The following is a 13098-nucleotide window of genomic DNA, read 5'->3' as shown; positions in this document are numbered from 1 at the left end:
TAATAAAATGTTAACTAATAAGTTTGACCTGAAAGACTTGGATGTTACTGATATCATACTAGGAATAAAAAATTTTCAGGACATTTGATGAATTGGTATTATTCCAATCTGACTATGTTGATAAATTTGCTATAGGAGATAATAATATTATGAAAACACCATTGGACATAGGTGTCTATCTATCCAAAAAAATACAACGGAATAAACCAATTGAAGTATTCTTGAATAATTGGAAGCCTAATAAATGTCATAAATTATACAAGGTCTGATAGCACTTACTTGGTTAGCAAATTGAGTAGATTTTTCAATAATCTAAGTATGAATAATTGGAAAGCAATAAAAGGTTACTTAACCTTGGACTATGTGCTATATTATACTGGTTACCCGATGGTACTTGAAAGGTATAGTAATGCTAATTGAATATTTGGCACTAAGGACTCAAAATCCATAAGTGGATAAATCTTCACACTTGGTGGATTAACTGTCATGGAAATCCTCTAAGTAAACATGTATTATAAGACCCGTGATGGAATTAGAGTTTATTGCTCTTAACAAAGTTAAAAAGGAAGCCAAATGGTTTTAGAAATTCTTAGAGGATATTCCATATTGGCCAAAACCAATGCCAACTGTTTGTGTCTATTGCGACTGTTAGTCAACAATTGAAAGGGCACAAAGTAATATGTATAATAATAAGTTTAGATATACAACATAGACATAATATCGTTAAATACTTGCTGTCAATTAAAATTATTTCCATTGACTATATCTGTTAGCCAAAGGTTTACCACGAGAGCTTGTGTATAATAACATCGATGAGAATGAGTTTAAAGCCTTTTAAAAAAAATGAAAAAGTATAATGATAGTAACCATAATTAGTTTATTGGAGATTCCAAGATCTAGGTTCAAATAAAAAACTAAGTCATATAATATACTCAGTAGCATTAAAAAATTATTATTTATTGCTTATTTCTATGTGAAATATGTGTTAGCTGCAACATGATAAAGGGTGAACATTGCTTTTAATGATTTTCATATCATTGTATACCAAATAGAATATAACATAATACTTTTAATAAAAAAAATCACCCATATGAGTGAGAAATGTGGCTGCTTTTTTAAGAATTTTGATAAATGCTAAATTATCATAAGTACTCATGAATTCAAGAATTGTTTAAGGTCAAAATGAACATAATAGTGAGAACGAAATGAAATCTTTAGGTAGAAAACTATGTGAATACTATTATCTTAATTTACAAAAAAAATAAATAGTTCAAGACATAACGTTCACTTTTCCTTCTTCCCATGAAATAATGAGTGAACAATCGATTATGGATTTGTTCATAGCTAATAAATCTGATAGTATTTTACCAAGAAAGGTTCAAAGTCAAAAGCTAGATAGACAATTTTTGAGTTATCCACCAAATCCATAATGATCCACCAAATCAATATCTCTTAGCAAATCTTCGAGTTATTTTCAAACTAGCTAGACAATTTTCATTCATGTGGGGGATTATTGAAAATTTATTAAAATTTGGTTAATTGGTACATTTGAGGCCAAATTAAAAGTGAAATCCACTAAATTTTTGGGTTAAACTTTTGTTGAAATTTAATTTCAAAAATAATTTATTTAATATGAAACATTAACATGTTATAAAAAATTATGGGTGAATGAGAAATTGATCTCAAAAAACCCTAGATTAGCATGTTTTGGTGAAACCAAAATCCCTATAAAATAATTGTATCTCATGTAGAAAAGAAACAAAAATTTCCTGCAATTTATAAAATAGAAACTTTAAAAGTTAATATTGAGCCTAAAAGGCTTCCAAGCTTTTAGAGGGAAGGGGTCCTAGGTAAAATAGGTTTTGGGCTAGAACCCACACATGGGTGTTCATTAGCTCAGCTCAGCTCATTCTCAAACTTCGAGCATAAGCCTGGGTTTTGGTCTAGGTTCATTGTAAAAAATATTTTAGATCACAAAATATTGTTTTTGGTCAATGTAAATTTAGGTTTGGATTTGGTCCATGGAAAATTATTTCTTCATACAAAAAACAAAACTTTCTTCTAATTCATAAAATGAAAACTTTAAAAGTTAATGTTGGGCCTAAAAGGCTTCCAAAGTTTTAGAGGGAAAAGGTTCTAGGTAAAATGAGCTTTGGGTTTAAACCCATACACGTGTGCGTGTCTGCTCGACTCGACTCATTCTCGAGCTTTGAGCTTGAGCTTGGGTTTTGGTTTGGGTTCATTGTAAAATAAGTTTTAGATTATAAAATATTATTTTTGGTCAACTTAAATTTAGGTTCATATTTGGTCCATGGAGAATTATATTTTCCTGCCTAACCCACTGTTTTATTTAACTTATGAAAGAAAGAATTTGATAAGTTTTTTTAGTATTTTTTTTCAATAGAACCTGAACAAGTTTTCTCAACTCAAAAGACATTTATTTTATGACTTTAATGTTCAGGTTTTATTATGGATTTATGATAGTTAATCAAAAGTTGATATATAAAAATTAATTCTAGTCAATACCATAATTAATTCTTTAACTTTTTCGCTTCCAAAATTAACTATAAGAAAGGGGATTTAAGGAAGAGTTCAACATAATTTTTTTTATCATAGTTTTATATACTTTTCCTTACCTCAAATTTTAATGTTTTTCTCCTTATTTTCAAGCTTCTATATTCCTCTCAAATCTAGAACTTAGGCTGAAATACCTCATTTAGGAGTGCGTATAAGCTAAGGTTGTGTTATTGGTATATTGAGATGCCTATTGCAAATAACCTTTGCACCAAGAGATGAGTAATAAAATCTTAAAAAAAAATAATTCATCATTGACAACAACAAAAACTTCACTATTCAAAATGTTTCAACAAGTAAATACATTTTTTATTTTAATTATGAATGCTAAGATTTTATTTTGATATCAATTACAAGTTGATTTATACTTATTATGCATGTGTGCATATATATATATATATATATATATATATATATATATATATATATATATATATATATATGGTTTCACACGTATTATTTTGTTATGATAAACTAAACAAAAATCTATAATTATATATTTTTGGCTTACACTTAATATAAAAAAATTTGATAGACTTAATATAATCAATAGTTTAGCTTATGAAATGTCAAGATGAGAGTGGTTCTTTCCCAAAAAGGGTCAAAGAAAATTTTATAGTGTAAGGAAATAAAACCAGTTGCAATTAGAGAATAATATAAATCATATCCTGAAACCTCATCAATTAGAAAAAATTTTAGCTGTTAGGTGAGGTTTTAGGATATGATTTATATTATTCTCTATCACATCCCCTCAAGTGAAAGCCCTTTGGGCTTAAAACTTGTACAGATCTACATTACATTGTGCTTAATTTTTATCAAATAAATAGGGATGGTGAGATTCGAACTCGAGACCACTTTGTCATCAAAGCTCTGATACCATATCAAAGAATCAATTCAATATAAAAGCTTAAGCTGTTAAGTAAGGTTCCAGGATATGATTTATATTATTTTCTAACATTTTATACGAAGTAATTATTAAACTAGAGAAAGTTGGAATTCTTGTACATGACCATGTCATTGATGATGAAACTTTACTTTAAACATTATTTGTACATCATGCATATGACTTAAGATATACCAATGAAACCATATCTTGATGAGCTTAGTTCAAATATTAAAAAATTATATCTACTAGTGTTGAGTTTTTCTTAAATTATGTGACAAAGTAAGAAAACTATATCTGTGCGCTTGTAAACTTATCTTATAACTAAAATAGCTTTTAAGAGAAGATAATAAACTTGATCATATAAAAGCATAAGATTGTAATATTTAAAGATAAAACTAATATGAAAACTTATACTATACATTTTGGTGGCTAGAAAGTTAATAAGTCTTTTCTTTTATACATGTGAGGTTTCTTTGTAAAGAGAATAGAATGGGATTTTCTTTGTTATTTCATATATCATGCTAGAAGCTACGTAGATTTTAGACTTTAGATGAGAAGAAAATTTAAATGACTCCTTACAATCTCCAGCTTCATATACTGTACTTCCATGATAGTATTCATTTCTGGATATAAGCCAAAGTTATCAAACCATGCAAAATCTTTTTGAGTTAGTGTGATTGTTGATGACATTATTTTTTTTCATATTTCTCTAGTAATTAATTGTTTTCTGCTTCAGTTTCATATATATATATATATATATATATATATATATATATATATATATATATATATATAATTTTGTTCATCTTTCTGTGTCACCAAAGATGTTGTTGCTATTGGAAAAAATATTATCACTAAAAAAATATTGTTAATAATAAAATATTCTATCAATAATTAATTTATGGATAAAATTTTAAATTACTCATCTATAATTGTTCACCAATGAAAATTTTAATCTCTAAATTATTGCTCACAAAATATTCTATCAGGAATTATTTTTCCTTTGAAATTAAAAAATAATAATTAAATTTCAATAATTAATGATATTAGTAAATAAGATAAATAAAATTAAATTCCATAAATATTCCATTGCTAATGAAAATTAAAAAATAAATTAATCAAATTAAAAATTACAATCCAAAAAATGTATTTTTCCATATTTTTATTGATGAAATTATAATATTTTGGCCATCGATTTTAAAACATTTAACAAACCCAACAAAAAAGATATTTTATCACAAATCTTTTTCATCATCACACATAATCTTACACATCCTAACAATAATAAAAAAAATTATAAAAAAATCAATAACAAAAACAAAATAATAATCTTCCAACACATGCACGCGCGCACACACACATCTTTTTAAAGTAATAATTAAAAATATAAAGAAATCAATAACAACAACAACATAATTATCACAATATCTAAGCAATATAATTAGTCACCATATACATCTACTCAAAATAATAATTAAAAAGCTATAAAGACAGAATAAAAGAATGAAAAAAATTATAAAAATAGAAAATTTGCAAGAATAGCAAAGAGAAAAATATTAAGTTGAGAAAGTAAGAAATAAGAGACATTAATAAAAAAAAATAAGAGAAAGAATAGAGAGAAAATAAGAGATAGGGTGTGAAAATTAAGAATGTAGTATGTTATAGAGGATAGTTTTGAGATTCTTAAACTTAATTGCATTACAACTTATAATACTATTGTAAGTCATTAAGGTATATTTTGGTATCATGATTTTTTTTCCTGTTATTTTTTCACTAGTAGAAAATTATCAAATACAAATAGAAATACCAACAGAAAAAATATTGTCGGTAAATTCCAGTGATATTTACCAATAGAACATAACGCCGCTGTTTCTATCGGTGAATATGGGGAGAATTATAGGTACAAATCGAGGAATGAAAAGGAAAATTGAACGGGTATTCTCTTATTATTTCCATAGAAAAATATAACGTGTCAATATTACAGATAAAATTACTGATGAAAACTAACCGCCGCTAATATTTGTCATTGAATTCGTCAAAAATATTTAAGTTATAACATGTCAGCCAATCCCCCCTCCCCCATTTCTTCTTCTTCTTCTTCTTAAACCTACCTATTTTTTGTTATAACCCCCTTTTTTTTGTTTCAAAGAATTCAAGTTAAGCATTTAAATTTAGTAAACTAATATATTTATACTGGTATTGTTGATGTATTAATTGTGATGATTAGGAAATAACTAATTCGTCGGGGAGAAAGTTTTGCTGGGTGGTGAACATTTAAGGTCATGTAAATGAATGTGTACCAGAATCTCCATAGAAGGATATAAAGAAAGCAGGAAATATCCAAAATGGTGAAGCAACAGTCACTTTCTGGGAGCCAGCCAAAGCAGAAAGAAAAAGTTGGTGAAAAACAGCAATGGAGAGGCATCTTGACCTCATCGAGTAGAATCTGCAAGTACATATTTCCATGCAGTCCATAGATGAGAGCTAGGAGTGTTTCAAGCCAACTGCTCAATAATTTACTGACAAATGCATGATGCAAATGGTGACATCTTGCTGTGGTGCCAATGTCTTTCTTTAAGCCGAACGCATACTTTTGGCAGCCATGCGAGCAAAATCCCATTGAAGTTTCCATCCATCTATCTTGTATTCAATCATACACTCAAAGCTAGCTAACTGATCCTCTAGCACCATCACACTATCCAAAATTTAAACCTAGGTCAGAGAGATCTTCAATAAAGGGTCTGTTTGGAAACGAATGATGATCATATTTAATTTCACTTTTACAAAAAGTTGAAAAAGATTCTTGCAAGACAGTCATGGATCTTGTAAGAACAGCTACAATGGCCATTTAAACCAAAACTACAGAGGAATAATGCTGCAGAGGTATTTTTCCGCAAGTGAGTTTTAGTCATTTACCCTATCTTTTTTGAACTTTATAAAATAAATTCTGAACTCCATATTGGTATGAATAAAATTGATGTTCACACCCACTTATGAAGTTGGTGGGAACACTACATTTGATTTTCACCATCCCACTTTAATGAAGAAATACATAGGTGGATTACAAATACCTAAATTTGAAGCATTTATCATATGAAATCTCGAGGGTCAACTGAGAAAATGAAAGCTTTAAGTGCAATCAAATCATTCCAAGAAAAAGAATAGTGATTTACCTTTATCCCTTTTCCTATTAATTAAAAAAATAAAAGTTTCGCTCGTGCAGGCACACAGTAAATGATTTCATTTTTCATCGAGTGAATGCTCACTCACTTTTCATTTTTTCTTTTTTTGTGCAAGTAAATTTAATGACAAGTTTTCCATGAGGCAACTTTGCCAACTAATCTATTTAAGTTTTTTATAATTATTAAGGTGTAGTTCAAGTGGTTATATTTTAAATTTGTTTTTTAGAGATTATCAGTTCGAGTCCTATAAACCTTAGAATCACTAGAGATTTACATAGTTGTTAACTTTAAGACCTGTGAAATTAGTTAAGGTATATACAAGCTAATCCGGATATCCATATTAATCTAAATAAAAATTTATTTATTTATTTGATTTCACAACCACCATCATGCATGACCACCCAAAAATATCAGTATACATTTCTTGAAGCAGATTAGCTTTACTTTTCGTAGTGGAGGAAAACTTGTCTCTAACGTGTTCTCTTTTTTAGGGGATTTCATTGATGCAATTTCTCTGCAGGGAGTTCTTGGGATTGGGCATTTCGTACTCGAGTAACTAGTTGTGAAGATTTGAAGGAAGATAACAAGGTAGCTTTGGAGTGAGTTCCTGTTGTAGCCTGTTGTTTTATTGTATTTTTAAACATAGAATGCTTATTCAAAATCATAGCACCATGGATGAAAGGGAAAGGTGTCAAGAAAAGGTGGTGAGTGTAACTAAACAATTAGGAGATAGAAGAAAAGGAGAGGAGAAACTTTGGATGTGACTTTTGTCTCCCAATATTCCAAAGAGGTCTGCATCAAATCAAAACCCCATCTTGTAATGGAGGGTCCCTAATTGCACTATCTTGTTCATCCATTCCAAAAGCATGGCTCTCAAAAGTATCTTCCCAGCAAGGATACCTCTGCAAAAGCATCATCTCAATTTTATGTCGAGCAAATCTCTCTATAATCCCTCTTCTTACAGCAATTACTCTTAACTACCTCCTTAATTATCTAGTAAACCATCAGTTTAATTGAACAGGAACTCGAGAGCAAATGGGGATGAACATTTCTTTTGCTTTTCACACTTGTAAATTACTGCAATTTAATGTTTTGTCCTTTTTTTGTTCTTGAAAAAGATGGCCACAAGTATGAAAGTAAGAAGAGGAAATGAAAATGTAAGGTAATATCAAAACAAACACTACCAATTCCCTTCTCTTCATCTGTAATTTGTTTTGCACTTTGTAGCATAAAACATCTGGTAATATAATTGAAAGGAAAGCTAGTTAACTAGGGAAACATTTTTTTTCCTTTGATAATTTGACTACAAACATCGATTTTACAACTTCGCTAGGCAAAAGAAGACATTTCACTAGAAAGATTCACCATGGCTGCTGCTTTTCTCTGTCCTTTTAAATTTTGATTTCCAACTTTTCCATGCGCTAGCTAGTAGCCTAATTAGGGTCTGCATGGATTCCAATATCATAGGTGTTTTTCTTTCCGCTTCATAGCCCCAACAAAATGTAGTACACAAGAGTTATGGGCAATGCAATCAGCATCCCAAATATGACACTGCAAATGGAAAATCAAAAGCAAGTGATGAGAATAAGAGAAAGGAACGCAAAAGGGGGAAAAAAAAAAGGCTGTGCAAGCTTATGATGCTTTTCTTGAAAATATACTCACCCTGTGCTGAGAATTTCAGGATGCACGTTGTACTCCTTGGCAAAGACAAAGGGGACTATTCCTTGTGGTAGAGCTGCCTGTGTTTTTTGTTTGGAAATCCAAGCACAATAAAGGCAAGAAGACATGTTAGCAATGTTGTACAGACGTTTGTTGTTCATCAATAACCCCAAACGAGTCCTTATTTTGATTAATTATTACGCTCACTGTCATTGCTTTTTCCTGATCAGTTTTAGCTACCACCAAAGTACTCAAGTCTTTTTCATCAACTACAATACGAGTACTGACTGACACCGTGTAAGCATAAATATAAATATATATTGGGTTTTGGAAATAAATAAAAAAAATCTGAAAAAATTATACTAATGTTCTTGTTTTATTCATTTGGCAATATGGCTCATTCCACATCCAGTTCTGCTACCCTTTCAAGGATTCAATGTTTTTTGCACTAAAGAGTCCAAGACCCATATGGGGGACACTTCAATCGGCATCATGTATAAAATAATTTCTTCTGAAAAAAACCATTAATAAAAAACCTTATCTGGAGATAACAACAATATTGTTTGAGGAAGGAGTACTTGAAATCTTTTGGAGCTTCTGTAGTTAAGTAGGATTGGTTGTGTCAGAAGGAGGCAAGAGAAAGAGCAAAAGGGGTGTTAAAGTGACCTGAACAATGGCGATGTGTAAGAGCGTGCCTCTAATACCAACAGCAATAGAAGCAGCTGCCATGATAGCTGGACCTGTAAGGAATCTCACAGCCATTGAAAAAGCTGCAATGGAATTTCCACATGCTATGATCCTTGGTTGCAAAGCCATGAACAGACCTGTCAAGACATCAAAAGGCAGCAACAGGCAATAAGAGCACGCTCACGCTCATCCACCAATTTTTTTTTTTTTACAGACCGACCTTTCATCATCACTACCATTACCACTCAATCCTCATCAACACAAATTAGCTAGCTAGGTAAAAAAGTGAAAGAAAAAAAAAAAGAAACAAAACCCCCAACAGCATTATCATCACTACACTGTTTGGCACACTTTACTTTGCTAGTTTGCTTGCTTTCTTGGAGCATTAATAATGAAAAAGCAGCAAGATGAGAATCAAAAGATCTTTTAGCTAACAAAATGGCAAAGAATGAATGGATCGTAAGTTTTAACGAAAGTAAAAGGAGAGACAACAGCAGTGTGATACTGACCAAGACTGAACATTGCCATGCCAAGCCCTGCATCTGACAGAATGGAAATGGACTTTGCTATAATGAGTGGCATCTTTACATTCCACCTGTAAAAACCAGAAACTCAAAAACAATCAATATCCCAGTAATCGAAAAACCAAAATACTCAAGATCATAATGGATTTAGTAGCACTGTACCTGAAAGAAACTAAAGACCAAATGAGACCAATTAAGCTGGAATAAGTGTTGGGGTTTCTGATAAGTTTTCTCCAGACCATGATTAGTATAAGCCTTGTCATGACACTTGTTGGAGGCATTGGTTTTGGTTTCCCATCAAAACCGACTTTCTCGCCTTCATGGCTATTCCTTTCTCTGTCCAACCCTCTATTTCCAAAGCTAAAATCATCTCTCTCCAAATTATAGTCCTCCTGGTTTTCTCTCTGTCCCTCTACTGAAACTCCAAAGCCGACAAGCAAAGCAATAAAAAACCACATAATAATAATAATAAATAAATAAAAACAGTTAAACAAAAGTACAACAAGAAGAAAACAATCTAAAATCTAGATTGATGATATTTACAAACTAAGAAATTAACTAAACTGAAAAAACTAAATACCTTTTCCAGGGGATACAGCAACTCTAACATCTTTCAGGTCATGGGCGCCATAATCATGACCACCAAAAACATCTGAAACAGGAGAAGCGCTTGAACTCCAAACAAACATATGAAGGTCCCTACCATCTTCAGCTTTCTGTTGGGCCTGGCCATTAGGCTTCTTTGCAGCAGCAGTAGCATTATTAGCATTGGCAGAAACACCTTTAGATGCAGCAGTTGTTGGAGAGAACATGCCAGGGTTTGGTGCTGGATAATGAGTTGCACCACCTGGCGCGTGGTAATGGTGGAACCTTGGTTTGTTACTTCCACCATGTTCTTCTTCAAAATTTGATGGCCGTGGTGTCGGTCCCCTCGACGCTGATAGTCCATAAACATCTGAAGCACCAAAATTTGAGTTTCTACCAGCAGCCATCATCGAGTAGAAATCTGTATGGTTGAAGCTAGACCCTCTTGGAGTGGGGTTTCTTGATGATTGTAAAGAGTAAATCTCTGCATTTGTGAGATTTGATGGCCTTGGTGTTGTTGATGACAGACCTTGAGACCTTCTTGAGAAGATATCTGATCTTGAAGCATTGGATTTCCTAACAGTGACATGTAGCTTTCCATCTTCTTTGATCGCTGCTTCGGTTTCTAGAGGCTGTCTACCATCAAGTGACATGATATCAGAATCAACATGGATTGACACAATGGAACCAGCAGTGTCTGGGAATTGCTCAGAGATGAGCAATTTAGCACCCCTATATTCGAACATAAACAGCATCAAAGTGTACCAAATGATACATTGAAGGACAACAACTTGCACCATTAAACTACCAGAATAATCACCATACATTCCTTTGAGCAAAGGAATGCCCATAACAAGAGTGTTCGGCAGGGTTGAAAGCGAGAACAATGTAATGGTCCATTCCAAGCAACCCCTTTTACTCAACTTAGTCCAAAGTGCTAATACTACCAAAACTATGATCTTTTGTAGAGAATCAGCAGTTATGAAACGAAGGTTCATATTATAAGGATCATTGGTAGATATGAAGTGGAAAGAGAGGAGAGGGACTGCAAAAAGAGCCACAAAACGGTTTATGCCTGAGCACTGATCAGGAGTGAAGATCTTCCACCATTTCACCGAGCCGTAGGCTAAGATCATGGCTACGTAAAGTGGCACCATTGCAGTCATTACATGGTAGAAATCTAGTAAAGAAATCATCTTTGGTTACTATTTGAATCACCCAAAACTACAGATCAAGTCTTTTGAATGTGCAGAAAAGACTGAAGTTGTCCAAACAGACCAAACAAAGTATGAGCTAACTAGAAGAGAAGAAGAAGAAGAAGAAGAAGATGGTTCTTGAACTGGTGGTGAGGGTGATTGTGATGATGAGAACGGCAAAGTACGTGGCTTTGGGGTTTTGAAGGAGGTGGTGGTAATAAACAGAATTGAGGAATTCTTTTTACTTTGCTTTGAGAGTTGCGAGACCAAGCTTGCGCTTGCAGTCCAGTCCCCAAAGCACAAGCACAGGTGTGCTTTTTTTTCTTTTTCTCTCTTTGTTTTTTCCCCCTTTTGTAATGAGTTTTGTTTGGATATGAGAATGAGAGAGATCATGGCCTGGGGTGTATTATAAATATAATAATTATTTGATGTAACTTGTTGAGTTGGTATCTGGCTCAATCTTCAATGGACCAAATGGACAGTCCAAAAGTGTACAGCTTATAGAAAAAAGAAAAAAGAAAAAAAAAAAAGGCATTTTACTCAGGAGATTGAAGACGGTATAGATTCGAATTTATTTGTATGAGTAATATATATATTACTAAGTCCAAATATATGTATATTATGTTAATATATTAAGATATAAATACTATTCAAGTAGGATATATTTTCATGAGTTTGGCTAGGATTCTCATTTTTTTTGTTTTGGAATTTTTTTAATTAATATGGGTATCTGAATTAATTTACGTATATCATAACCAATCCAACAAGTCAATCTTTTAATTTTAAATTTTTATCATTATATCATCTATTATAAATCCTATTTTAGTAGGATATATTTTCATGAGTTTGGCCACGATCCTCAACCCTTTTCATTTTTTCTTCTTGGATTCTCTTTTTGAAGCTCATGGTTGTAGCGACTGTGTTATGGCCATGAGTGTATGTTCTTATTCTTTTTATTTCATATCGTTCTTTCTCGTGTTTTTGTACAAAGATTTTGCTATGGAAATGAGGAACATAATATTCCTTCTCTTCCTAATTAGTGGTGAAATTAAAATCATTTCGGGGAGAAGTGAAATAACTCCACAAACTTGGATATGAAGCACTAAATAGAGTCGAGGAAAAGCATATGCAAATGCAAAGGGAGAAGATTGATACCCTTGTTTGTCCATTCTCTCATCAAATTTCATTAATACTCGGCTCTCGGCAGCTTCAGGAGAACAAATCCAATACGTTCAGAAAAAAAGGTAAGTTTCTTTAGGGTTTTAATCGATTGATGTTGACTAAATACCCAACTACCCAAATCACCTAACATCTCCTGATGTAATAGAGGAAATATTTTCATATTTTAGAGTATTATTACTCAAATCCGTCTGTGTTTGAACATTATTATTTTTATTTTTAATTAAAATTAATTAATAATACGAGATTTTTAGGGTGAATTTATACCAATTTTAAGTTTAAATTTTTTTTATTTGAGAATGTATATTAAAATATAATAGTTAAAAGATGATAAAATAAAATTGATAAAAAATAAAATTCATACTCCAATTTGGATAACAATTCAGTATATTATTCATGAAAGACATTTGTCAATTTTCTCTTATGCAACACTTAATTAGCAAATATGGAGCTAACATAACCTGAAATAGATCTAAGATCTCTACTCCATCGTCTTTTTAGCTTCAAACATTCAAATGGTTAATTAATTAGATTGAAGTTAAAAAAAAAAATGGGTTTTTGATGTGAATTGATATTTCTATTACAAAATTGAAGATCAATATTGGGTCTGTTAAAATATTACAATG

The 13098-nt window shown here is 31.6% G+C and overlaps 1 protein-coding gene across 3 annotated transcripts; it reads right to left on the bottom strand.

Moving 5' to 3' along the window:
- Positions 1 to 7805: 7805 nt before the first annotated feature.
- LOC133676347 (probable auxin efflux carrier component 1c) lies at positions 7806 to 11668 on the bottom strand. Of its 3 annotated transcripts, none has more exons than XM_062098010.1 (6): positions 10093 to 11668; positions 9675 to 9933; positions 9498 to 9583; positions 8968 to 9125; positions 8305 to 8381; positions 7806 to 8193 (listed from the first exon to the last, which is right to left on the bottom strand). In XM_062098010.1, the coding sequence occupies exons 1-6, from the start codon at positions 11291 to 11293 to the stop codon at positions 8127 to 8129; spliced, it is 1848 nt and encodes a 615-aa protein (XP_061953994.1). In that variant the 5' UTR covers positions 11294 to 11668; the 3' UTR covers positions 7806 to 8126. The 3 variants fall into 3 exon arrangements, with proteins under 3 accessions (XP_061953994.1, XP_061953996.1, XP_061953995.1); XM_062098012.1 differs by having other exon boundaries at positions 9675 to 9924; XM_062098011.1 differs by having other exon boundaries at positions 9675 to 9927; positions 10093 to 11667.
- Between the last annotated feature and the right edge of the window lie 1430 nt (positions 11669 to 13098).

Source organism: Populus nigra, chromosome 16 (assembly GCF_951802175.1).
Source record: "Populus nigra chromosome 16, ddPopNigr1.1, whole genome shotgun sequence".
Taxonomy (NCBI): Eukaryota; Viridiplantae; Streptophyta; class Magnoliopsida; order Malpighiales; family Salicaceae; genus Populus; species Populus nigra.
Note: the sequence above shows the minus strand (reverse complement) of the source record. Positions and strands in the feature narration are given on the sequence as shown.